The sequence below is a fragment of the Arvicanthis niloticus genome, chromosome 1 (assembly GCF_011762505.2).
Source record: "Arvicanthis niloticus isolate mArvNil1 chromosome 1, mArvNil1.pat.X, whole genome shotgun sequence".
Taxonomy (NCBI): Eukaryota; Metazoa; Chordata; class Mammalia; order Rodentia; family Muridae; genus Arvicanthis; species Arvicanthis niloticus.
In genome coordinates, this window is record NC_047658.1 from 73,986,717 (window position 1) to 74,012,955 (window position 26,239).

Genomic DNA, 26,239 nt, shown 5'->3' on the forward strand with positions numbered 1-26,239 from the left:
TCTGAGGAATAAACAATGAAAAAACCCAGATCTTCACTCTTGCCAAGTACAAGAGGATCCTTCTACCTTCAAATTTTTGGCTCCTCTGCACCCAACAGTGGGAACTTAAATCTCTGCCTCCCTTGTGGTCACCAATAATGAAAATGTAAAGTTAGCATAAAAAGAACTGAGACAGATTATTTCCATTCTACAAACAGGCTTAGAGTTCAGGCTTGTGTAAGAGACAGCCTCTCAGACCACATGGAAAGAATACTGCACAAAAGGGGGTCTTATCAAACCAGATAACCAGCAAAGAGAAGTCACAAAACAGGCAAATATGTCCTGGGGAATGGCAAAACAAGGCAGAACCAGCAGTGGTGATTTCAGATGAATATGAAGCCCGTCAAGTACATATAATAAATTCTTGGGTTGTAGCTTGCATGGGTCCACTCTTGGGTTGAATTGTGGGTCCCACGTCTGCCACCCGAAGGGGCAAGGGGCAAGGCTCAGAGAGGCAGAGGCATGGGAATTTGACTGTGTTCATTCCACTCCAGTGCTTGCAGACATCGGGCTCTGAGAAGCTGCGGGACTCCACTCTGGAGAAGGAAGAACACAGTCTGAGGTCCTGCAGGGCCTGGAGCTCTAGAGTTGGCGGTCTCCAGGCCAAAAAGCAGCCAGGAACTGACTGGTTCTCAGGCCCTTGGACCTGGCACCGATGAGAGGCTGCGGAAGGGTGGAGAAAGGGGCATTTGGGCTGGATTGACCTGCAGCTGAAAGGAGGAGGGGGAACGAAGAACTCTGGCTGTGTCCCCCATTGATGAGACTCTTGTTTATGGTAACTCTCTTGGCAGGGTCATGGCTGTTCCGCTTGCCTGCTTGAGTTGCTGGGCCTAGGTGGCTGGAAGCATAGAGAGGTCATTGGTGGGAGATTAGAGGTGGCTTGGTAGTTGAAGACCTTCTCTATGGTTCCCCATGGCAGGTCCCAAAGAAAAGAAATAGTCCATGGTCATAAGCTATGATGTTAAGATATTTATTATCATGGTGGAAAATGGATGAAGCTATATCCTGGTAGTCTCAGGGTGGCTCTGAGGTTAAATACCTTTTGCAAGTAGGAGGGTCTGGGAAGGAATGCATAATTGGCCATGCCCTCTGGCCTTTAGGTATCTCATTAATATGGAGATCTGTCTTGGGGCTCTGTGGCCTGTAGTCACGCCCTCTACCTGTGGAGGGGCTAGTAGGAGCATTGTCCTACATGAACAATGGCTGCAGACTTCTCTGTGGGTGGCTGTAGCTATGTGAAAGAAGCCAGGGGCCCAAGAGCGGAGGCCAAACTCCTATGGCCCCTGAGGGTCTCCAGGGTTCAAAGCCTGCTCAACCAGGTACCCAGCTGCCTCTCACAGCCTACTGCCCCAAAATAAATAATGGGGGATAAGAACGTTGGGCAGAAAAATACATAGCCAGGAGGAATATCTAATCACCAAACGACTCAGCAAATAACTCTGATGAATAATGTTATTATAGAACCTGTTAGACACATAAGGCAAAATTCGAGATTTAATAGGTTATTATAGATGTCAATAAAACAAATAAACAAAGAATAAATAACAGAGTATATAAGAAGCTTAACCACAAGGAAGATTCAGTTTACAAATGTACAACAGACCTTCTAACCACACCAAAAACTTCTATTCTTCAGACTTTCAAAACATTTACAAAATGTGCTATATCATGGACAAACCCAGCCTGAACACTTTCCAGTGTGATTCCTGAAGATGCACACTCGCCCTCTCCTAGTTTCATCTCAAACACATCAGCTCTTCTCATGTGTTTTAAAAAATAAAGCAATATTGCCGTGAAAAAATTAATGAGAGATAATTTGTTCAATGAATGGGAGTATAAGTTCTAACAGCACATGAATATATAAAAATTCAAGTATAATAATAATAATAATAATAAAATAAAATGAAAATAGCAAAATAGCTTTGTTATATATACATTATAACTATTATAATGTGTATATTATAATATATATGAGCATTTCATGAAAAGTTGTGTCTTGTTGAAGTTCTTTATAATTTCATATTAGATGAAGATATAAAGCTATAGGTGTTTTAATTTTTATTATAGGCAATTAATCATTCATGTCCATTATAACTATATTAGAAAGTCTCACCAAATTTGGGAATAAATGATTTAAAAACTATATGTAATAAAGATCAATTTGCTCATTTTTAGCTATAATAAAATCATTAATTGAAGATTGTCTTAACATAGACAAAACTTTCATTTTGTCAATGAATAAATAATACATCCAGTAAAAAAAATTCCAGATATGGACCAGCTATTGAAAGAGAGAGCTACACAATTTTCCAATATACTTCAACCTATGTATATGGAAAAGACAGAGGTATTCAAGATTTTTCTGTTTAGTTATTTCTCTGATTCCATCCCAGTACCATGTTCAATGAACTTTGCTACAATAGTAAATTCTGAACAAGTAGTAAATTAACTCCTGAAGAAAATGAGCCTGAAGCTCAATACTTCACTTATTTACAAAAACTTATTGTATTAATAATGTGGAAGTGATTGACTGTCATGTATAATTGTACACAAAGCATATATTCGCATTTAACAAGACTTGACTCTTGAAAAAATTCAACATGTCTACCAGATATGTTTATGAATGTAGCATGCCTTGGGATGTTTTTATGTGTGTGGGTAGGAGAAGTGATGGAGGGGTGGGAGAAAGGAACAAATGTGACCAAATACATTATATGAAAATGTTTAAATTAAATTAACAAATAGAGTTCTATCTTTGGACTTACAATAATTTTTAAGGATACCAGTGTCTCTTGCTTTGAACATATGATGACACACATATATTTCTAGAGGTGCTCATGAAGGCCTATAAAACACTGCAGAAATGAAAATGAGAAGGGGGGACTTATGTGTATCTCCTAGACTGATGATACTAAGGAAAATAAAACTAAAACTTTTAAATGTGTTACAAGAACCTATTTGGCATACAGTTGAAGTTTGAGTTTTCATTTGCTGAGAGCAAATATTATAATTGGGAAACATTTTGACAATTCATTCCATCACTTGATTACATGGATTCTACAAGTAGTGGTGTCAACCAGGCAATCTGAAGACAAATTTAGATAGGACTGTCCATGCACTCTCTCGAGACATCCCTTATTGTGGTAAGAAAAATAAACTAAAAATGGGGCATTTTTAACTTGTACTGAAAATGGTATGGATTATGCATCGAACACTGTGAAGAAAGAAGGGCTTAAGACAAAGTCCAAGGAGGAGACTGGAACTTTGTGGGTGTGTATGCACGCCTATGAATACACACAAGTATACACAAACGTGCATGAGGGTATGCGTGAAAGTGTGTGCACATGCAAATATAAGCATCAGACAGTTTTCCTCTGCTTCCACCTGTACTATTTATTTTATTTTATGTTTTACCACAAATTCTCTAATTGACATGAAGCTCACCTTGTAAGCTCAGTTGGTCACCATCCAGCCTCAGGAATCTACCTTAATCCACCTCCACAGCCCTGATATTTCAGCTGTAGCCTGAGGAGGATCAAATTCAGTTCCTCATGCTTAGAAGGCAAGTTCTTTGCCAACTGAGCTATCTACTCTGAGGTATTCCCCACACTGAAACACTCCAGGTGGAGATGAAAAGGCATTTTGTTATAGAAAAAGAATAAGTTCAAAGTGGGGGAAATGGAAGCACACTGACTAATCAATATGTAAAAAAGTAATCTATAAAAGTAATCAATATGTAAAAAAGTGGCCTTGCACTGACCTCAGGAAGACTCAGCAGTAGGCTATGAGTCTTATGTGACTGATGTCCAGGACAATGACAGAGGCTCCATAGAGCAGAAACTGATAACAACATTGAAGCTACAAAGCATAGACCCTTTTGCCTGTGGACCTCTCAGGAGAACATCATGTTCTCACACAACCATGTGTCCACTTATAAGCACAGAGAAGATAAATACCTGGACTTTCTTTTCTGCACCCAATTCTGCAATCACATGTCCAACTATGTATTATAGAATATGTGTCCTCTCTCAGAGCTTCCTCTCTGCTCTCTGGGTCCTATTTCATAAATGTCTATTCTGAACAGCCATCATCCATGATACACGCAGACATAAATTCGCTAATTCAAAAACATACATTTGGATCCCCTTTGATGCCTCTTGTAAACAGAGATGTACAGTCTGTCTTTTCTTGCAGTTCAGACTGCACCACTCAGTTATACAGGATCAGAAACAGCAGCTAAATAAAAATCAGACATTGGTGCAAAGCCATCTTCAGATATTTTTTTCTTAGTTTTATATGTGAAAATTTGTATGGCCATAGCACAACGTGTATGCAGGGAAGGAACAGCCTTGGAGGTTGCATAAGTATGTTTTTTTTTTTCTGCATCTGGTACTTACACATTCACAATTCCTCCATCTCCTCATTCTATCTGGGCAGGCACCCTTTCTCCATCTCCCTTAATATTTTTTCTTGGTCTAAACACAATATGGCTTACCTTGTTTTCTAAATCACTATGAAATGTCAGTCAGGATAACCCTGTGGCACGCTATTTGCTTGCTGAGCAGAAGTAATTTATGCATTTTCCATTGGGCCTATTTCCCCTAACAATGTAACCACAGTATCATGGGAACCTTGATTGAACACAGTGTGTGGTCTCTGGAGAGTTCTTACTCTTAGTCACTCTGTATTCACATAAGATACAAATGCAAGGGACTATTGCTGTTACTTTGTTTCTTTTCAGTTATCTATGCCTCTCACACTGATACAATGTGCTTGACTCATGATCACAAAATAAACTTTTAAACTCCGAGAACATTTCCGGGATTCTTGCTGCTATCTTCCTATTCATCCTCAGTTTCTGCCTTTCACAGTGCCCCTCAGTGTATCTCACAATGATAGACATCTACACATAGACACTGAAGAATTTTTTGATCTGTAAAAACTGCTGAGATGCACTACCGGTTGTGTAGAACTGTTGGGTCACCTGCCCTGCATGCCACTGAGGCCCTGGGAGGTCTTCAGACTATGGTGTTAGTTGCCTAGTCGCCTTGTGTGGGACTTCAGGGATGTGTTCAGGCTATGATGTCCTCACAGGAGCAGACAAGCTGGCAATCTGCCCCAGCAGAAGGTTCCGGCGGGAAGAAAAGCTTTACATCTTTTATGTTCATTTTCCAAACCCCATTCACACCCTGGCTTCTTGTAATTAGCGTTGTATTTTCTCCATATAGGAATAACATAGTTTTTAGGCACATAGTTCAGACCTTATAGTGACTTTCGGTGCTTGGCTCATTCTACTGAAGATAGCTTCTTTCATTCTGTCTATGTTTCTACATGTGACAGAATATGGTCTTGTTGGGTTGGCAATGCTCCAGTGGAAGGCCACAGATCCATGAATATATTGTTATCATCAGTTGTTCTTGACTTTGGAGTATGAAAGGGGATGGATTTGGAGGAATGAGAAGAGAGATGAATGTGGTCAAAATGCATTTTATCACAGTCTCAAAGAACAAATAAAAAATGAGAAAAGGGGATGTTTATATATTCATTGGTATAATAAATATTTCCCTTTGAGAAATAGCCCAATGTCTTTTGCCTATTTTCATCTTATATCATAACATTGTCTTACCTATTTTAGATATTAATCTTTATGATTTATGTATAGTACCCTCGATTACTCCTTTCACAATGCCTTTCATCTGTTTTTGCTTTCTCACCTGTGCTTCTGGGGTCAATTTAAAAAAATCACTGCCAAAACCAGTGCCAATAATCTTCTTACAGGGTGGATAGATTGCTGCGCAGTTATAGCTTTTACAGAGTCCTTGAGTTTGCTTTCAAGCACTCACATGACATCTCACAGCCACCCTAAGCCAAGCTCTGATGCACATACAACCTATATCTGCACAATCCTCAGCAAGTTCGTTAACACAAACAATGGGACTATTAAAAATCCTAAGTTAGTTATAAGGATCCAAGTAGGCCAAATAAGACAGGGACAGGAAGATGCTCCTAGACAGCATCTCGACTACAACAGAAGCATAAAATAAATGAGGACAGCTCAGCTATGATGGACCACAGCATACCTCACACCCATGCCTTGCTGGAGTCTTTGTGTGAAAAATAATAGGGTAAAAGGAACATACTGACCATGTGTCTATGGCAAATATTACCAATCTAGTCAACTAATACAATCATACATTGGAGAAAAGAGAGTAGTATTCACATGACTAAAGCTATGGTGAGGTGACTAGGTACCCATAATCCACTGAACAGATAAGGAAAATGTGGTGTGTGTACCTTGGATGTTATTCAGCAATAAGAATACAGTTACATTATTTTCTGGATAGTATATGCAACTCAAGATCATCATATTCTCTGAAACAAACTAGACCCAGAAAGACTAAAATAAGATTTTTTTCTTCTCAGTTGTGAATTTAAGATGTTATATATTTTATGTTTGTGGAGGGTAGGAAGAAAGCGAGAATGAGGAGACTGTAGGAAACAAACTAGAAGTAGTGAGCAAAGAGGTAGAGAAAATGAAGAAACTCTGAAAGATTATTTTGGATCAAATGCATAACACACCTTAAAAGAGTCTTTTATGAAAGCCAATAAATATAATAAATATTGAAAATAAAGATATATCAAGAAAGATCAAATCAAAACAAAATTATAGTGCTCAACAGAGTGTAATACTGATGTAAAAGTAAAAAGTGAAAACATACAGAGACACAGAGCTTACAGTTGAGCAGCCTAGGTAACATGGCTCCATTATGTGGGCTATCCAGAATGAACTAATTAAAAAAATTTATAAAGTCAGAAACAGAGTAATGTTTCGTAGAAACTGGATGGAAGGAGAGATGACTAGGAAAGTGATGTTTAATGCAATCAGTTGTTTGCTTTTGGAAAGATTAAAAAAATGTTGGAGAGAAATAGCACTGATAATAACACAGCATTGTGACTGCTCTATGGGCCACTGAACTGCAAACTTTAAACTGGCAGGTTTTATTATATATGTATTTTATGAGGATGAAAATGCTACAGTGTGTATACATTCAAAATAGAGTCCATAGTGAGTAAAGCACACACTGTGCTGGCTGTAGGAGAGGGAACTGGGAAAGAAGAGAGAAAACAAAAGACAAAATGCAACTTGCTTAAATGATGTATTAAATAACAAAAAAGTGAATTAATCAAGTACAGGGAAGTTGTTCATTCAATGAGCACAGAGTGGTCTTCACCTGGTGGAATGACTAAAGGGAATTACTCTTCACTTAATTAGAAAGACACTGGCATCTAGAGACATTATTACTAACTACCTGCCCCAGAAGTTAAGCACACACACACACACACACACACACACACACACACACACACACACACACATTGTTAATATCTCCCCAGGTATATTAAGGGCTTCTTTTAAGCCATGTATCTGTATTTTAAAACTAAATACACAATTGTTACATGACTTACTGGGAAAGAGAGATATCTTGGTAAGTCTTTGCAACTAATGATTAGAATTTAGAATTAAGTTAAGATTTAGGATATAATGAAACTTCCAAAGAATAAAAGTATAATTAGAAAAAAACTCAAAACCAAGGAAACATTTATTCATGGGTGAAAATACATAAGGCTTATACCAAAGTAGTGAACACAATGCAATGTATTAATGGTATAGGGCAAGATGAAAGGGTAAGACATTAATTAGAAGGCATTAGAAAGAAAAATATTTATCATCTGTATTATTTAAAACATATATAATTTCATTTATCTAATTCAGTTATAGACACCACTGTGCATTTATCTACATGAAACAGAGACTCAGGACATGATATAACTCACCTAGGTTCAGTCAGCTGAGAGTAGATTCAGGATCTGATTCTGCTTCATTGTCTAATCTCACTACGTATCCTGTAATTTAACTTAGTCTTCCTATATTTCCTGTCTTTTAGTGACATAATAAGTGATACACTGAGGAAAAAAGCCACAATAATTAAAGGACAGAGCAGTACATTGTAGCTCCTTACATTTAAAGGGACTTCATAATACCTCACATTTGTAAATATCACAGACTTTCCTAAGCATGTCTTTCTCTGTCTAACTGTAATCCATATCCTTTCCCTGTAAGAAACTGTATGCATGAATCTGATACCTTCAGTGATTTTTATCCTTTTAGCTTTGAGTCCACCTAGTAAATTCTTGAGCTAAAGTTAGTTTGAGAGAATTGAGAATGAAGATGTCAGGAGTGAAAGTAGACATGAGATCTGTGACCTAAAACTCTGCCCTTTAGCTCCATGATTTGATGGTATGTATTTCAAATTAAAAGACAGTAGGTTCCTGTAAAGAAGACTCGCAAGAGGAAGATGCTTAAATTCATATCCAAGACTACTTTGCTTTTAAATACCCAGATCCAATGAGATATGTGAGTCTGCTTGTAGACTCTCAATTTGGCAACTCTGTGTTTTTCTACTCTTTAATTTATTCACTTTTGGAGCACTAATCACTCTGTTTTATTAAATTTAATAAAACTTTCTGTTTTATTGGTATATGAAATAGTGGGAAGTGGTTTAACTTACTAAAACACTTCTCCATGAAACCAGATGCAGGAGAATTCTTGTCAGCAAATTATAATTACATGACACAACATAGTTAATAATGATAGATGCGATGTTTTTCAGTTTGATATCTATTGTTATGACAATACTTATCAGTTTTGTTATCTCCTCCTCATATATAACTCTTAATAAGGGTAGGGTTCACATTCTTCCTTACTCTGAACACTAATTTTAGGAGTGGCATAGCTCACATCTGACATCTCAGCTTCTCACACTTTTAGTGTATGTGAACAATGTTACTAGGATTATTTACTCATAGCTGAAGAAAAGGGAAAGAGTCAAAGGTGTTGGAAAAATGTATTTTTAATATCAACACTTTGTTTGAAGATTCTTTAAATTTTTATAGATCTCAATTAACCCTGGATGAATTACCCCATAGAAACCGGCAACTGTCTTTAACCATGCCCACCATCAACTTGCAACAGAATGATGCCCTCAGCAATGTCACTGAGGCCCACCCTCTCTCTTTCCTGTTGCTGGGGATCCCAGGGCTGGAAGCCACACAGTTCTGGCTGGGTTTTCCCTTCTGTGTTGTGTATCTGATCGCTCTTGTTGGAAACCTCATCATTCTGTTTGTTATATGGACTGACAGGACCCTTCACCAACCCATGTTCTACTTTCTGGCTATGTTGTCTGTGATTGATCTAAGTCTTTCTACTGCTACCATCCCCAAGATGCTGGGCATCTTCTGGTTCAGCCTCCAGGAGCTGTGCTTTGCATGCTGTGTTGCTCAAGTCTTTTTTATCCATTTTTTCACAGTCATGGAAAGCATCGTACTCCTCGCCATGGGCTTTGATCGCTATGTGGCTATTTGCAACCCTCTCAGGTACAGCACAATCCTCACCAACAGAATCATCGTTGTGATTGCTGTGCTGGTGGTTATAAGAAGCCTATGTATGATTGTCCCCATCATTTTTCTCCTCCTGAGGCTGCCTTACTGTGGACATAGAATCATACCACATACCTACTGTGAGCACATGGGTATGGCGCGACTAGCCTGTGCCAGCATCAGAGCCAATGTCTACTTTGGTCTTGGTAATATTTCCATTTTGTTTCTGGATGTGTTTCTTATTATAGTTTCCTATTCTAGGATCTTATATGCCGTCTTCCATCTCCCTTCTCAAGATGCTCGCCTGAAGGCTCTTAACACCTGTAGCTCCCATATCTGTGTCATCTTAGCCTTCTTTGGCCCAGCTCTTTTCTCCTTCCTTACTCATCGCTTTGGTCACAACATCCCTCAGTATATCCATATCCTCCTGGCTAATCTCTATGTAGTCATCCCTCCTGCCCTCAACCCAGTCATTTATGGAATCAGGACCAAACAGATCCAGCAGAGGGTGAAGAGTCTTTTTGTTTAAGAAGGTTGATCACAGCTGATGCCTATCTTACAGTGATTTTAATATTTATGATACAGGAAGTTTCACAAATACAAATGACATGAAATTTAAAAGTTCAATCACAAATAAAAATAATGTAACAGTGGATCAGAAAACAACACTATATTCTGAGGAATAAACAACAAAAGATGTCTAGATCTTCACTCTTGCCAAGTACAAGAGGATCCAACAGCAGGAACTTACATCTCTGCCTCCTGTGTGGTCACCAATGATGAAAATGTAAAGTTAGCATAAGAACTGAGACAGATTATTTCCATTCTACAAACAGGCTTAGAGTTCAGGCTTGTGTAAGAGACAGCCTCTCAGACCACATGGAAAGAATACTGCACAAAAGGGGGTCTTATCAAACCAGCAAAGAGAAGTCACAAAACAGGCAAATATGTCCTGGGGAGAGGCAAAACAAGGCAGAACCAGCAGTGGTGATATCAGATGAATATGAAGCCAGCTAAGTATATACAATAAATAGTGGTGGATAAGAAGATAGGACAGAAAAATTATAACCAGGAGGAATATCTAATCACCAAATGACTCAGTTAATTACTCTGGTGAATAATATTCACTATAGAAACTGTCAGACACATAAAACTAGAGATTTAATAGGTTATTATAGCTGTCAATAAAACAAATAAACAAAGAATAAATAACAGAGTATATAAGAAGCTTAACTACAAGGAAGATTTAATTTACAAATGTACAGCAGACCTTCTAACCACACCAAAAATTTCTATTCTTCAGACTTTCAAAACATTTACAAAATGTGCTATATCATGGACAAACCCAGCCTGAACACTTTCCAGTGTGATTCCTGAAGATGCACACTCGCCCTCTCCTAGTTTCATCTCAAACACATCAGCTCTTCTCATGTGTGTTAAAAAATAAAACAATATTGCCGTGAAAAAAATTAATGAGAGATAATTTGTTTAATGAATGGGAGTATAAGTTCTAACAGAACTTGAATGTGTAATAAAATTTAAGTATAATAATAAAATAAAATAAAGTAATAAAATAAATTAGTTAATTTTACTAATATTAAGCATCAGAGTCTCACTGTGTAGCCCAAGCCAACTACTAGCCTGAAACCTAATGCCTCAGCTTCACTAGTGACTGGTATGCTTCAGATACATACATACACACACATATATGTATGTGTAATGTACATATTATAATATTACATATTATAATATTATAATATGTTTATATATACATAATATCTATATCTATTATGTGTATATTTATAAAGTATATAATGCGCACACACACACCGTCTTTGGTGGTGGTGGTGGTGGCTGTTAAAGGTATGTTATATCCTCTATTGAAACTTTGCAGAATATGTCATCCAACAGCAAGTTTTAAGGAAGAGTGATTTAATTTGCTGAAAGAATTTACTATTAGAGCTGTCAACTTCTAGGTCTCTTGTAGGTGATAATATTTCTTTCATAGAGTTGTTAAATACAAGACTTAAAGTCATGATAGAAGTTGATTTAGGAAAGGTCATGTAAATAATGAGGGGACTGGGCAGTCACAAGACAGAGAGCAAGAATGCATGTTTGTGCTCCGAGTGTTGAACTCGATGACTTTCACCAGAGAAATGTGTAAAACTTATATTAAAATGTGGTCATGAACTTGAAAAGTAAAAGAGACAAGAGCAGAAATAATTTTATGGAAAAATCATAAAGTCTTGCAGTTTGAAAAAATAAATATAAAAACAGCCAAAGTAGATAAGCTATATATTCCTGATTTTTACAAGTGGAATTCAAAAATGCAGAATGACAAGTTGCTATAAAGATCTTAAGTAAAATATTGTTCAAGCAAAGATAAAGTCAAATTTGATTTTGGAAGTTACCATAGTTTTCACCTAACAGCGTTGTATAACACTCCTAATGATTTCCACTAACTTAACATAGAAATATTTTCAAAGTATGTTATTAATGCAGAAAACTTCAGGGATAAGAATAAACATGAAAGAAGTGATGAACACGATAATGAACAAGCCCCAAAGGTTGCATAGTCATCAACTTGATTGTACATATATTATCCGCTCCAATGTTCTTTACCCTGAAACCATCGATACGTCTACTTGATGGCTAAATATCTGAGACAAAACTCTCTCTAAAATTCAACTTCAAGATTTTATTTTTGGGGTGGGATTTTCTTCTGATCTCCTTTAAAAATACATTGAAATGAAGAATAAGTTAGAAATACAACATTCAAGTATACATTATCACAAGGAAACTCACAACAATCTAAAATGAGTTTTATATATGTATGTGATAAGTTTTATTCATTCTCATTTCCATAACCCTCTTTCATGACACCTCCCTCTTCTACTGAAAACTTTACTCATCTCAAGAAATCCCCCCTCCAATTTCAAGTTCTTTGTGTGGGAACTGTTCATGTGCACATTTATGCCTGTGCATGTACGTGTGTCTGTGTGTGTGTGTGTGTGTGTGTGTGTGTGTGTGTGTGTGTGTGTGTAACTCACTGAGTTTAAGATGCTCACATGAGCATGTATGGAAAATAATCTCCTAAATATGCATTATTTTTACAATCCCTGCCAACTTATTTCTCTAACTCATTGTGTGTATTTCCTTGCCATGTCCATTTGTTCTTATCAAATTAGAAATATGTATATCATATTAGTTACTTTACACATTACTGCAACAAAATACCTGACTAAATCACTTTAAAAGGAAGAAGATTGGGTTTGTATTTCCAGAAAAAAATATATCCATTATGGAGGAAAAGTCATGGAGACAGGAGCTGGAAGCTGGCTGGTCACATTGTCTCAGTAGTCAGGAGTCAGAGAGCAAACAGAAATAGGCTTTGAGTATAAAATTCAAGGCCTGCACTGTATGGCATACTTCCTCCAGCAAGACTCTGCCTTCTGATGCTTTTACAGCCTTTCCAAACAGTGTCACCAGTTAGGGGTCAAGAGTTCAGATACATATTGCATCCACATCACAACAGTAATAGATGAGGTAAACTTGAAGAACGACACTCTGGGATTCGTGCTGCTATACTTATGCAAATTCATACCTTTACAAATGGTTTCATTAATTAAAATGTGGAAAACTCGTACATAAGCAGGCAGCTTAATTTAAAAAGAAACAAGTACAGAAAGGAAATATTTGCAAGAAAAATATAGTTTATGACATAAAATTGCAAAAAGAGAATATGTAGACTTTTAGATAGGTGATGCAGGATGAAATGAAAAACAATTTATATCATTCATGCGCAGAAAACAAAGCGAAATTTGCCCCTGAAGCATTGGTTTTTCATGTGTTTAGGTAAAAATGTTTTCAAGACACAACAGAGAAGTTGCACATATAAACTCAGAGCAGCTGTGCTAGCATGCACAAGACTGAACAAGACCAAGCCAGGCAATGTTTCATGAGCCTTTCCTTTGACATAAAGCAGTTTAGTTGGGTGATTAAAGACAGTCTCACCCACAGTATCTCATTATTCAAAACTGACTTTCATTTTATCTTTAGAGTCTCTTATCCTACAGCAAGTCGGCTGACAGTCTCTGGTTTTCAAGTGGCAAGGGAAAGTGGGTACGAAGTCTCATATTTAACAAAGAAGGTGTTGGAGAATATTAACCTCTGGAACAGGGAGGATCAGTTTTATTTCAGGGTGTGACCCCTATCAGGTTGATTCCAGTGGATTCCCACACATCCTAGAGCAAATGGACATCACAAATTGAACTTGAGTTTACAATTATAAAGACACGAGTTCATTGGGTAGAAAGACAGGGGATGATCTGGGTGTTCACGTGGGGCAGTTGAACACAATAATAATTCATTCTATAAAATTCTTTAAAAATTAATAAAAAAATAAATGAAGTTATTTTCCAACCTTCTGAGTTAGACTAGGAATATGACTTCTTATGAAACTGGTGTGACACAAGTAGAGGCTTAGAGAGACAATTAAGACTTATTACTGTAGCACTTGAAAACCTGGGACCACCATGAGTGAGTCCTGTTGGCTTGCTGAAGGATCAGAGGCTATAAAGAAAAGAATGAAAATTAGTTCACAGTTTTGAATCATGAGGTACTGTGAGTGAGACTACCTTTAACCATTCAGGTAAACTGTACTTCATCTCAAAAGAAAGGCTTATGAAAATAAAACAAAGTAACCCAGACTGAAATAATTCTTCATTCTATGAAAGAAGTTTGAGGTAAGAGAAAACCAATATTTTAAGCCTCAAACTGCACAGAAGTTGGTTATGTCACAAAAGCTAAGCAACGCAACACAATGCAAAATACATTTGGAGTGTAATTCCAAAAACATATTATAAATCTTACCCATGTATATGGGAAATTATGATATACATTGTAGTGGTTAATGATCATGTGCTGTTTATGCTCTCACTGAGAAGCTGGCTCCAGAGGCAGAGTTTGCCCCCTGTTCGTACACAGCATATTAATCTTAGAGAGTCTGTGGTACAAACAGCTGATTGGAAGCATCGTCCAGAAGACCTTCTTCCCTGGACCCTCTTCATCAGTTAAATGTTTCATTACCACAGCCACCCTAGTCAGTTTGTACTGGTTTGTACTGGGTGGTACAAGTGTCTGGTATGATGCTCTACTCTTTATCTGCTGCTTTCTGTCTTATTCTTTTTTCATAAATATTTTAATAATTAATGTGATTTTGACATTCTTTGTTTTAATTTTTATTATTTTATTTATTTGCATTCCCATTATTTCCCCCTCCTCTGTCCACCCCTTCCACAGTTCCTCATCTCATTCCTCCTACCTCTTGCCTCGGAGAAGGTGCTCCCCCCCACCAGGCCTTTTCCTTCCCTGGGGCCTCAAGTCTCTTGAGGATTAGGCTCATCTTCTTCCACTAAGGCCTGACATGGCAGCCTCTGCTATATTTGTGCCAGGGGCCTCAGACTGACCATGTATGCTCCTAGTTGGTGGTTCAGTCTCTGGGAGCTCCCCCAGGTCTGGGTAAGTTGAGAGTGCTAGTCTTTCTATGGGATTGCTCTCCCCTTCAGCTTCTTCAATCCTTCTCCTAGTTTAACAATAGGGATCCCCAACTTCAGTTCAATGGTTGGGTGTAAGTATCTGCATCTGTCTCAGTCAGTTGCTGGTTGGGCCTCCCAGGGGACAGCCATGCCAGGCTCCTGGAAGTACATCATAGCATCAGTAATAGTGTCAGGACTTGGTGCCCTCTCATAAGTTGGATTCCAAGTTGGGCTGGTCATTGGACTGCCTTTCCTTCAGTGTCTTCTCCATGTTTGTCCTGTAGTTCTTTTAGACAGGAATAGTTCTGGGTCAGAAATTTTGACTGTGGGTTAGTAACCCTGTCCCTCTACTTGAAGCCCTGTCTATCTACTAGAGGTAGATTTTTTGAGTTCCCTCTCACCAGTTTTGGGCATTTGAGCTAATGTCACCCCAATTGAGTCCTTAGAGTCTCTCACCTCCCAGGTCTTTGGTACTTTCTAAAGGATCTCCCCTCCCACCCCATCCCCTATGGTGGGCTTCTCTCCTGAACCTCCCCCATACCTGATCCTGTTTCCCTTTTCCCCCTCCCATTTTCCTCTCCCACCCAGATCACTTCCTCTCTCTGCCTCCTATGATTATTTCCTTCCCTCTTCTAAGTGGAATTGAAACATCCTCACTCGCGCCTTTCTACTTGTTATACTTCTTACAGTCTGTGGGTTGTTCCCTACGTATTCTGTACTTTTTGGCTAATATCCACTTGCAAACTGGTACAGTCAGTGTGGAAATCAATCTGGCTGTTCCTCAGAAAATTGGAACTAGTTCTACCTGAAGACCCAGCTACACCACTCTTAGGCATATACCCCAAAGATGCCCCACCATACCACAAGGATGAATAGTCTACCATGTTCATAGAAACCTTATTTGTAATATCCAGTAGCTGAAAACAACCCAGATGTCCCTCAACCAAAGAATGGATACAGAAAACATGGTTCATTTACACAGTGGAATACTATTCAGCTATTAAAAATGAAGACACCTTCTCCTTCCCCAGTGGGATTGAGCATCCTCACTTGGGCCCTTAATCTTGTTAACCTTCTTGAGTTCTGTGGATAGTATCCTGGGCATTCTGTACATTTTTAGCTAATATCCACTTATTAGTGAGTATATACCATGCATTGACTTTGGGTCTGATTTACATCACTCAGGATGATATTTTCTACGTCAATCCATTGGCTTGAAAAACTCATGATGTACTTGTTCTTCAGGTAGATCTATTTCTAATTTTCTAAGGAACTTCCAGATTGATTTACAGAGGGAACAAGGAGGGGAAAAGAACATGATCAGGTATTGGGTGGAAAACAGGAATGAAGCCCTGAGGGCCAGCAGAAAGAATGGAAACAGGCAACCTTGGGAGGTAGGAGGTGGGGGACCCCCTAGAATGCACCAGAGACCTGGGAGGAGAGAGACTCTCAAGACACAAAGGGATGTGTCTTGAGAGTCTTAGATGAAATGCCCAACAGTGAGGAGAGGAAACTTGTAGAGTCCACCTCCCTTGGAAAGACAGGGCATCAAATAGAAGGATGGGGTTGCCACTCCACAGTCAAAAACTCTGACCTATAATTGTTCCTGTCTAAAACAACTGCAGGGACAAAAATGGAGAAGAAACTGGGGGAAAGGAGGTCCAGTGACGGGCTCTACTTAGGATCTAGCTCAAGGGAAGGCTTCAAAGCCTGACACTGTTACTGATGCTATGGTATGCTTACAGACAAGAGCCTAGCATGGCTGTCCTCTGAGAGGTCCAACAAGCAGCTGACTGAGACAAATACAGATGCTTACACCCAAACATTGGACTGAAGTCAGGGGACCCCTGGGGTTGAATTAGGGGAAAAAATGGAAGAAGTTGAGGAGGAAGATAACCCCATAGGAAGACCAGTAGTCTCAACTAACCTGGACCCCTGAAATCTCTCAGACACTGAATCATCAACAAAGCAGTGTACATAGCTGATATGAGGCCCCTGACACATACACAGCAAAGGACTGCCTGATCTGGCCTTAGTGAGAGAAGATGCACCTAACCCTCAAGAGAGTTGAGGCCCCAGAGAGTAGGGAGGCCTGTCAGAATGAGGTGAGAACATTATCTTGGAGACAAAAGAGGAGGAATGGGATGAGGAACTGACAGTGCGCATACCAGAAGGGGGATAATGACTGGACTGTAAAAAAAAAAGATTAAAGATAATTTTTTAAAAATGAGGACATTATGAATTTTGCAGGCAAATGGATGGAACTAGAAAATACCATCCGGAGTAAACACTCAGACCCAAAAGGACATGCGTGGTATGTACTCTATCTTACTCCTTTTTTATGCTTATTATATACTCAGTCCTTCGAAACTGAAAATATGACTATCGTGGGTAATTCTCCAGGTGAAACAGAAGTCATAACAGAAATAAACAATCCAGCATATTTTCAAGAAAAGAAACATTAAAAAGATACATTGGTAAATATTTACAAAGTAAAATTGATGCAAACTCCACATCTTCAAGAACTTAGAGTCATTGGCCATACTATATCACAAGCAGCAAGGTATATTTTAGACATTTCAGGATGAGGGTGAATACCATGAGACATGTAACTGGGTTTGAACTAGAATCCTTTCTCCTTTAGGCTTTTGGGTTAAGGTGTTACAGTGAAAATATACACCCAATCCCTAAAGTCTTTACAGAAATGGTGTCTTTAAAGAACATCTGGGTTTCTATCTCAAAAGGGAAATGAACAAAACATCCATAGTGGTTTAAAATGTAGATAATAATGCTGTTCATGATAAACTGCCAGAATACCCTGTAATATTATTCGCAATGAGATCAGAATAGGAGATTTAAGATTCTAGAGTATTGGGCTATTCTCAGAACTGGCATTTTATTCTGCAACTTATATAACCCAGCTGTAACTAACTAATTTTTCCACCCAAGACACTGTGGTAGGTGAACAGAAGAGTAGCATTAAGTGAAATATTACATTAATATTAGCACACAAAAAGAATGATAATGGTAGACAACCCTAAACCAAAGCGAAGGAGAGTGTGTATGCATGCTGTGACAGTTGTATGAAAATACAAAAAGCACAGAGGACTATCATGGAGGACTGTCCCTGGGGAAGAATTGAAGGAACATGGAAATGACTGGTGATGATTTTATATGCAAGACTTTTGGTTCCAAAAGACAGTGATATAAAGTGTAAAACTCACAAGTTATAGCAAACTGTCTAAAGGATTATCGGTTATTGAATAAGAGCAATTGATAACAGTAACATTGTGATTTACCATGTGAAGTTTACATTGTACAATAAAGAAAGGGAAGTCATAGGAAAAATATTAAGCAGAGACTGGATAGAGTTAGACTCAATGTGGGAATATTATGTGTAGATAAAACTATCAAACCTGGACTCTGTAAGGAAAGGACTTGAGACTAGAAACTATTCATCTTGTCTATCAAAAGAGAAAGATGAACAGAACAATCCCCTAATCTCTTTTATATCAGGAACATTATTTTCTCTATGATAACTCAAAATACTCTGAACTTAGAAAATGAAAGCTGATATATTCCATTACCTCCTAGAAAATTTGTTCCTATATCCAGGAAGTCACAGCATATAGCATATCCTTAGAAGACCATCAAGCTCACTTCACTACTCAGGAAGGGACATGTGGGAGATTCAATCAGTGCCCCACAAGGGGAAGACATTAGGATAAGTTTTCTTAGGAGAAATTGAATTTTTGCCTCAACCTAACAAAAGAGTAAACATAGATTTTCCTATCGACCCCATCTCTTGGATGCTAGGTACAGGCTGGAATGAGGATTCTCACAGGGTTGAAGGATGTTGGTGGATTTATCTGTAATTCTGCACACAGTCACAGAGGTGAATGTATTTTAAGAGTCTACTCTTTCTTTGTGTTTTTAAACTCTTAGCTGTGGCCATGCCCAAACTAAGCTAGCACTTACACTTTTTAATAAAACAAAATGGAAGAGTTGATGAAGAAAGTCATACTTTGGAGAATTCTCTAGTATAAATTTAATGTCTTTTTTTACCCTTGGGAGACCCACTCATTACCATCTTCCCTTGGTGTATTTCCCTTTCTAGCCGTTCACACCACGTCTCCTCTGAGTGAAGGGATTATATATGGTAGAGTGTTTCTCCACTATGCCATTGAGCAGAATAGAAGGTTAGACCCTTGGGCACAGGTTTATACACAGAGGGTTCTGAAAACTGTGTTCAGGGATGCTGGGACATATCTAGAGTCACTATAAAGTTTCTCTTCATAGGACTAGTGACCCTGGAAACACAGAGGCTTGAAAGGGCTATCTTTAAGAACCTAGACCACAATGCTACTCTGCTCCATGTGAAGACTGTGAAATGAAATATTAGAGACATCAGAATCCAAGCAGGATACAGAAGAGATAGCAAAGAAGAGGAAGAGAAGTCAAATATGCAGAAGCCTCCAAATTTTTAACCATTATCTTGTACACAGCAAAACGCAGCTCAGTGGGATTGGTGTAGATAAGGTAAGGACTATGGTATTCATGTAGACTTTGTACATGTGTTTCTGTGCCTTTCTTTTTCCTTCCTCCCTCTCTATCCTTTCCTTACTTCTTCCTTCTCCCCTCTCTTGATCTCTCCTGGATACTATCCCATTCCTATATAGTTTATAAAAACACAGGTACACACATACTTCAGCAAAATTAAAATTATGAAGGCTAGAAAACCAACCGGGGAGCAAAGCCATCTGTGAGGTTTGCTGTGCTTCTGTGGCAGATAAAAATTTGCAGATCACTGATATGTTTGGGTCAGGATAAAGCTATGACTGATGTCAGTATCCAGATACAATTTCATCAGTAATTTCATCTTCACTATTGTCTGCTCCTGTCTCTCTCATATTCCTTCTCATTTAAAGCTCATTCAAGCTACTTTCACCACCTACTTCCCACTACTTTGGGGAACCATATCTAAAATTTGATGTAATATCCCTAAGAGCAGCCAAAACCTGCCTGTTTCTCCAGCCTTCTTCATGCTTCAGTCTTGAAATGACCTAAATTGACCTTCCTTCCCAGACCATTCAAATTTTTTGATCCCATGAAGCTGAGGAAAGCTGAAGAGGGAAGAGTAAGAATGAGAAGAGAGCCTGGTTCTCTACAAATGTGAGCAATGCTGGATTATGTTGGTATAAATGGATATCTAGAGAAGTGTAAATGTCTAACCTGGTAGCAGCCTTCATTCTTCTGTAACAACCCACTTCTGGACAACAACGACCTCATTTTAAACAATGGTCTTTTCTTGGAATCTTGGATTAAAATAAAACATTAGGAAACACTTGTGACTTTTTAGATACCTTCTGACCTGCTTCCCTCAGATCCATTAGTCTTGTCCATTCTGAAAATAAAGATATTAGTTGGATTTTAGTTGGATATTCCCCAATTTTATAGAAAAAGGAAATGATTTATTTATTTATTTATTTATTTATTTATTTATTTATTTTAGTTTTTCAAGACAGGGTTTCTCTGTGTAGCCCTGGCTGTCCTGGAATTCACTCTGTAGACCAGGCTGGCCTCGAACTCAGAAATCCGCCTGCCTCTGCCTCCCAAGTGCTGGGATTAAAGGCATGCGCCACCATCACCCGGCTAGAAATGATTTATAAAGTAAAGAGATTAGTCAAAGTTCCTCAGCAAGTAAATGGCACAACAAGAATTTTAGCCACTTTAAGTCGAAGTAGTTTCAAGCCTAAAAATAGTCCACTTCATGTTCTACAAGGGCCAGAAAGGAAGAAACAATACTAACAATACTGTAAAAAGAAATCACATTATCAGTGACCACACTATTTGTTGATGCTATAAGGAAAAGTGCCCTAACTATTGTCAACTCAAGTTTTACAGTGTGCTGTGGGACTGAGATGTTTGTCAGTGAGCCCATTTAAACCAAGATGGTCTCTGAAAATGACCAGCTTGTTAGCTGGATGTATCAGACACTGCTGGTATCACACAGCTCCAGCAGAAAAACAAGAACAAGTATTCTGGCTAAGTTTTTTAAGAAGTAAATGTCCTGGTGGCTGTAAATGACACTGTGCAAGAGTAGCTCCCTCTCTCATTCTACTGGGACCTCACCTTTGCTGGTAAAGTGTCATGTTGTAAACAACCACCCTGAAGATGGTATTAACTATAAGTTAGCCAAATTCTATAAAGAGCTTCCAATTTCTTAGACTGCCGTCTTCCCTTCAACACTAGCAAACGTCGACCTCGTCCTTCTACATGATCAACTTTCTTTCAAGCTTCTGTGGGGTCTACTATAGCTCTGTTTCTTCACATACAGAACAGAACATTGTTAATAACACTTCTACCAGGACATTTCCTTGGTGTGATAGCTACCCAACTAGCTAGATAAAATCTGGTATGCAAAACAATATACTCCATTGTCTTTCTGTCTGTATACATCTGTCTGTCTCCCACCTCCCAGTAGTGTGTGTGTGTGTGTGTGTGTGTGTGTGTCTGGGTATCTATGTTTCTGTCATTGTCTGTGTCTCAGTCTGTCAAGTCTCTGTCTTTCTCTGTGTGTGTCTCTCTGTCTTTCTCAGTCCATAGCTCGCTCTCTCTCTCTCTCTCTCTCTCTCTCTCTCTCTCTCTCTCTCTCTCTTGCTCTCTCTCTCTCTTGCTCTCTCTCTCTCTCTCTCTTGCTCTCTCTCTCTCTCTCTCTCTCTCTCTCTCTCTCTCTCTCTCTCACACACACACACACACACACATGCATGTGCACAGATAGGACCAAAATTTTATATTTGGGTATTAGGAATATAAAATTAAAATTCTCTTGTTCTATGTCCCAGTAGCAGATCTTCTGCCACTACAAGATAAAAAAGTTAGGTCATGTTAGTTATTAGAGTTATGTAATTTCCTAAGAGCACAAAAAAAATTAAAGGATTTTGCTGTTTTGTCAAGGGATTTTTGGTTTGTTTGATTGTTATTGTTAAAGGATAAAAAAAGATAACCTAACAAAAATTTAACTTTGGTGTCTAAATATCTTTTAGATATTTAATCTTTTTATACTTAAAGCTAGATACAATTTTAGGTTATAAATATTATGTGTATACAGTATTTACCCTATATATTATAAGACAAATACCCATGATTCATCTGATAAGAGAAAGGCATTTTTTGAAGATATACAGAGTGGTTGGTTTGTTGTTGTTATTGTTTTGTTTGTTTGTTTGTTAATTTGACACAAATCTAGATGTATCTATAAAAAGGAAATTATTTCTTTTGCTTTTGAGATTATAATAAATATAATTAAATCATTCCCTCTTCCCCTTCTTCCCTCCAAACCTTTCCTTAAACCATCCTTTGTTCTTTTTCAAATTTATGTAGAGAAATTGCCTTTATAGGATTGGCCTGTAGGCAAATCTGTGGTGTATTGTGTTAATTAATGGTCAATTTGGTAAGACCCAGCTCACTGTAGGTGGTATCGCCCCCAGGCAGGTGGCCTGGGTTGTAAAAGAATGCAGGCAGGGCAAGCCATGAGGAGCTAGCTAGTAAACAACACTCTCCTAAGACCTTTACTTCAGTTCACGCCTCCAGATCCCTGCCTTGAGTTCCTGCTCTGACCTCTTTCAGTAGTAGGGTATGACTTGAGATTTGTAAACTGGAATAAAACCTTCCTCCCCAAGTTGCTTTTAGTCATGGTGTATTTTCATAGCAATCAAAACTCTAAGAGAGGTATGTGGGTACTGTCAAAGAACTAGGAGGCTAGCAATAGTTTTGAAAATAATTCAGCTCCATAAGATGAAAAAGCACTAAAAAACTAGCAATGTTGTTGTAGAACAACAGGCTTCTCAGAGCAACAGAGTTAGGATAAGGAAAATTCTGGGGCAGAACATCTCATTGAGCTTTATTATGTCAAGCTGAGTATACTGAACTAATGAACAAACCACTAGATTTATAACAAATCAAAACACTGGTGAAAGTATAATGCATCTCATAGAATTTATGGGTTTTTTAAATAGTAGACCAAACTTTGAGGAACACTGGACATAGGTGGCAGTACTCAAAGTTATTAATAAAATAGAACACCAAAAAATGTGAATATATAACATAAGAATGAATACTCCAGGTTTTTTTTTTTCAGTGATCTCATGAGTTAGAAAAACAATGAGCAATATTGATTACAGTAGGTCTCATAAGTAAGATGGGTGTTGAGCAAATTGCTAGATAACTTTTGAAGAAACTATCTTATCTTCATATTTATGCTATTTTATTCAGCACACGGACGGATGCTTTTCCATCTCCCAGGACCTTGATAATGGAAGAGCTTAATGAAGGGATAGTCTCTCTTCACAAGAATTCCCAGACATCTGCGAGGAGAATGCCTTCTATCAATAGCACCCAGTTCCATCCCACTTTCTTTATCCTGGTAGGGATTCTAGGACTGGAAGTTTTTCATATATGGATTGCTTTCCCATTCTCTCTTGTGTACCTGACTTCCCTTGTGGGAAACATCACCATTCTCTTTGTGATCAAGACTGAACACAGCCTCCACCAGCCCATGTTCTACTTTCTAGCCACATTGTCGATGATTGATCTGTGTCTATCCACATCTACCATCCCCAAAATGTTGGGCATCTTCTGGTTCAATCTCCAGGAGATCAGTTTCGGGGGCTGCCTTGCTCAGATGTTCTTTATTCACGTGTTTACAGGCATGGAAACTGTTTTGCTAGTGGTCATGGCTTATGACCGCTTTGTTGCCATCTGCAAACCTCTCCAGTACACCACGATCCTCACCAATAAAACCATCAGCCTTCTCCTCTCGGTTGTGATTGGAAGAAATTTAATTCTTGTGACTCCATTTGTGTTTCTCATTCTGAGACTACCCTTCTGTGGGCACCACATCATGCCTCACACATACTGTGAACACATGGGTCTGGCCCGTTTAGCTTGTGCATCCATCAAGATCAACATCATCTATGGACTCGTGGTGATTTCCCATATCCTTGTGGACATGATTCTGATTGCCTCTTCCTATGTGCTTATCCTTCGAGCTGTTTTCTGAATTCCTTCTCAAGATGCCCGATTGAAGGCTCTCAACACCTGCGGTTCCCATGTCTGTATAATGCTGTGTTTTTACACACCAGCCTTGTTTTCTTTCATGACTCACCGCTTTGGCCAAAACATTCCCCACTACATTCACATTCTTTTAGCTAATCTATATGTAGTTGTCCCACCTGCTCTGAACCCTGTCATTTATGGAGTCAGGACTAAACAGATCCGAGAGAAAATTATAAAAATAGTTGTACAAAAAGAATAATTCTATGTAGAGTTTGGGTAAATTTATCCACACATGGCTCAAGGTATAATAATCAGAGTTCTCTTGAAATTCTTCATAATTTTAGGTGTGGTTTCCATGCCTAGCACTTTGATCCAAATGCATTAGTATTAATAGCTAAATATATATATATATATATATATATATATATATATATATATATATTTCTGCCCAGTCTCCCCACCTCCCTCCACCTGTCTGGACAAAGTTTCGAAAGTCATGGAGATAATGTTGAAGGTGGCAATGTCCTTAATAGAATCACTTGCAGTAAAAGAGGGATACCTCTTTATTTCTCCACACATCTTCTCTTTAGGTAAGTTTAAATATTGAAGGACATTGTGACCTAACAATGTTTTATAAGTGCAAGGCTTAGCTCTTGGCTTAGTAGGTAGTGGTACTTGAATCAGTACATCTAGTGCCTCGCAAGATTCTATCCTTTACAATAATCCCAGACTTTCCCTTCACCTCTAAATCATGGATTCACTTTGATTAAGTTCTCTGCATCTTATCCTTCCAGTCACTCTTGCTCCTTCTGTGTCCTCACTCCTCCTCCCCATACTTCTCCTCTTTATTCTTTCTCCAATGAACTTGGTCTTAGGGGATCTGACAAACTACCACACAAACGTGAAGGAAGTGTGATGTTCTTTTCCAGTTTAATGCAAGCAGGTGTGAGTAATTCTAAGTGTCTTCTGTCTAAATTCAATCTGATTCTATGCATCATTTGCATCTACATTCTACTTCAAAAAATAGAAATGAGAAAATAAGCTCAATTCTATGACAAAAGCTTAAAAATCTCTCTGTAAAATTTTTTAATGCTGTACATTTTGAATATTTGCTCATACCACAAATTCCCAATATGGATGAAGAATGAGGTTTGTTTAAATTGCCACTGAGATAAAGTTCATGACTGGCTAGAAAATTCTGGCTTCAAAATCAGCAGATAAACCATGAATGTCTTCTGTTCAGAAATGTTGTCTAGGTCTACATGTCAATACAAAATTAGTCAAATCATTAGATGAGTAGGAAATATCATTATAAGAAACCAAGAAGATAGTAAAAGGTATCATCTATTCATCTTTGGGAACCTAGGCAACTTTTGTTCTGAATACACCAGCTGTAGTCCATTCTTGCCCAGTGTGCAACCTGCAGAATTTCCTGGTTTGTGTGCATAAATTTCACTTGAGTTTTACAGCCCCTGCCTTGTGCAACTAGAAATTATTTGCTACGAATTGCCAGTGGAAAAATAAAAAAAGCATCAAAACCTGATCTATCACCTTAATCTTACAAATAAAATGACTGGGGGGCAAAATAAGCACAAACCTATGTCCAAAAAAATGTACCAAATAGACCCATCTTTAGCTTCATTTTCATGTAACAAGAGAAAGATAGCTCAGACAGAGTATCTTTATCAGAAAAAATTGCCTCCCATTAGGTGGAATGGGAGGCGCTGGAAGACAAACAAGTATTAAGTATTTCTCACATGTAAAATATGGGGGTGGTCATCATGAAGATAGAGGATGATTATAAGGGGCAAAGGGAGATAAGACATCAGGGACTATACAAGGATAATGGAGGTATAAATATTACAAATGTGTCATATGCATTTATGAAATAAAACCTACTCCTGTGGACACAATTAGCATACTCTAATTAAAACTGTAAAACCAAATGCCTTCTCTCTATAATTTGATAGTTTGTTGCTAAACTGTGTCCACCAGGTTTAAAAACTTGCCAACCCTCTGCCCTATACTTTTTATTCTAAAAGTTATCAAGGATCTCTGAACAGATATTCTCAACCTTGAAGCTACACAAATAAATACATATCTGAAATATATTGAAATATTAGAGGTAGGGTAATAGCTTGGGGATCTTTTTCTGTTTCTGCAAAAAT

At 38.2% G+C, this 26,239-nt stretch overlaps 2 protein-coding genes across 2 annotated transcripts; both read left to right on the forward strand.

Annotated features, from left to right (window-relative positions):
* The first annotated feature begins 9,049 nt into the window (after positions 1-9,049).
* On the forward strand, positions 9,050-10,961 carry LOC117720215 (olfactory receptor 52E8-like). Its single transcript, XM_034518698.2, has one exon. The coding sequence runs from the start codon at positions 9,050-9,052 to the stop codon at positions 10,004-10,006; it is 957 nt and encodes a 318-aa protein (XP_034374589.1). The 3' UTR covers positions 10,007-10,961.
* Positions 10,962-23,295: 12,334 nt separating this feature from the next.
* LOC117720571 (olfactory receptor 52E4-like) lies at positions 23,296-24,438 on the forward strand. Its single transcript, XM_034519112.2, is given in 1 exon segment — positions 23,296-24,438. A coding segment is annotated over 1 exon segment (1,002 nt). The 5' UTR covers positions 23,296-23,328; the 3' UTR covers positions 24,331-24,438.
* Positions 24,439-26,239: the final 1,801 nt, after the last annotated feature.

Coding starts and splice junctions, on each gene's coding strand:
- LOC117720215 (XM_034518698.2), top strand. CDS start 9,050: ATGCCCACCATCAACTTGCAACAGAATGATGCCCTCAGCAATGTCACT.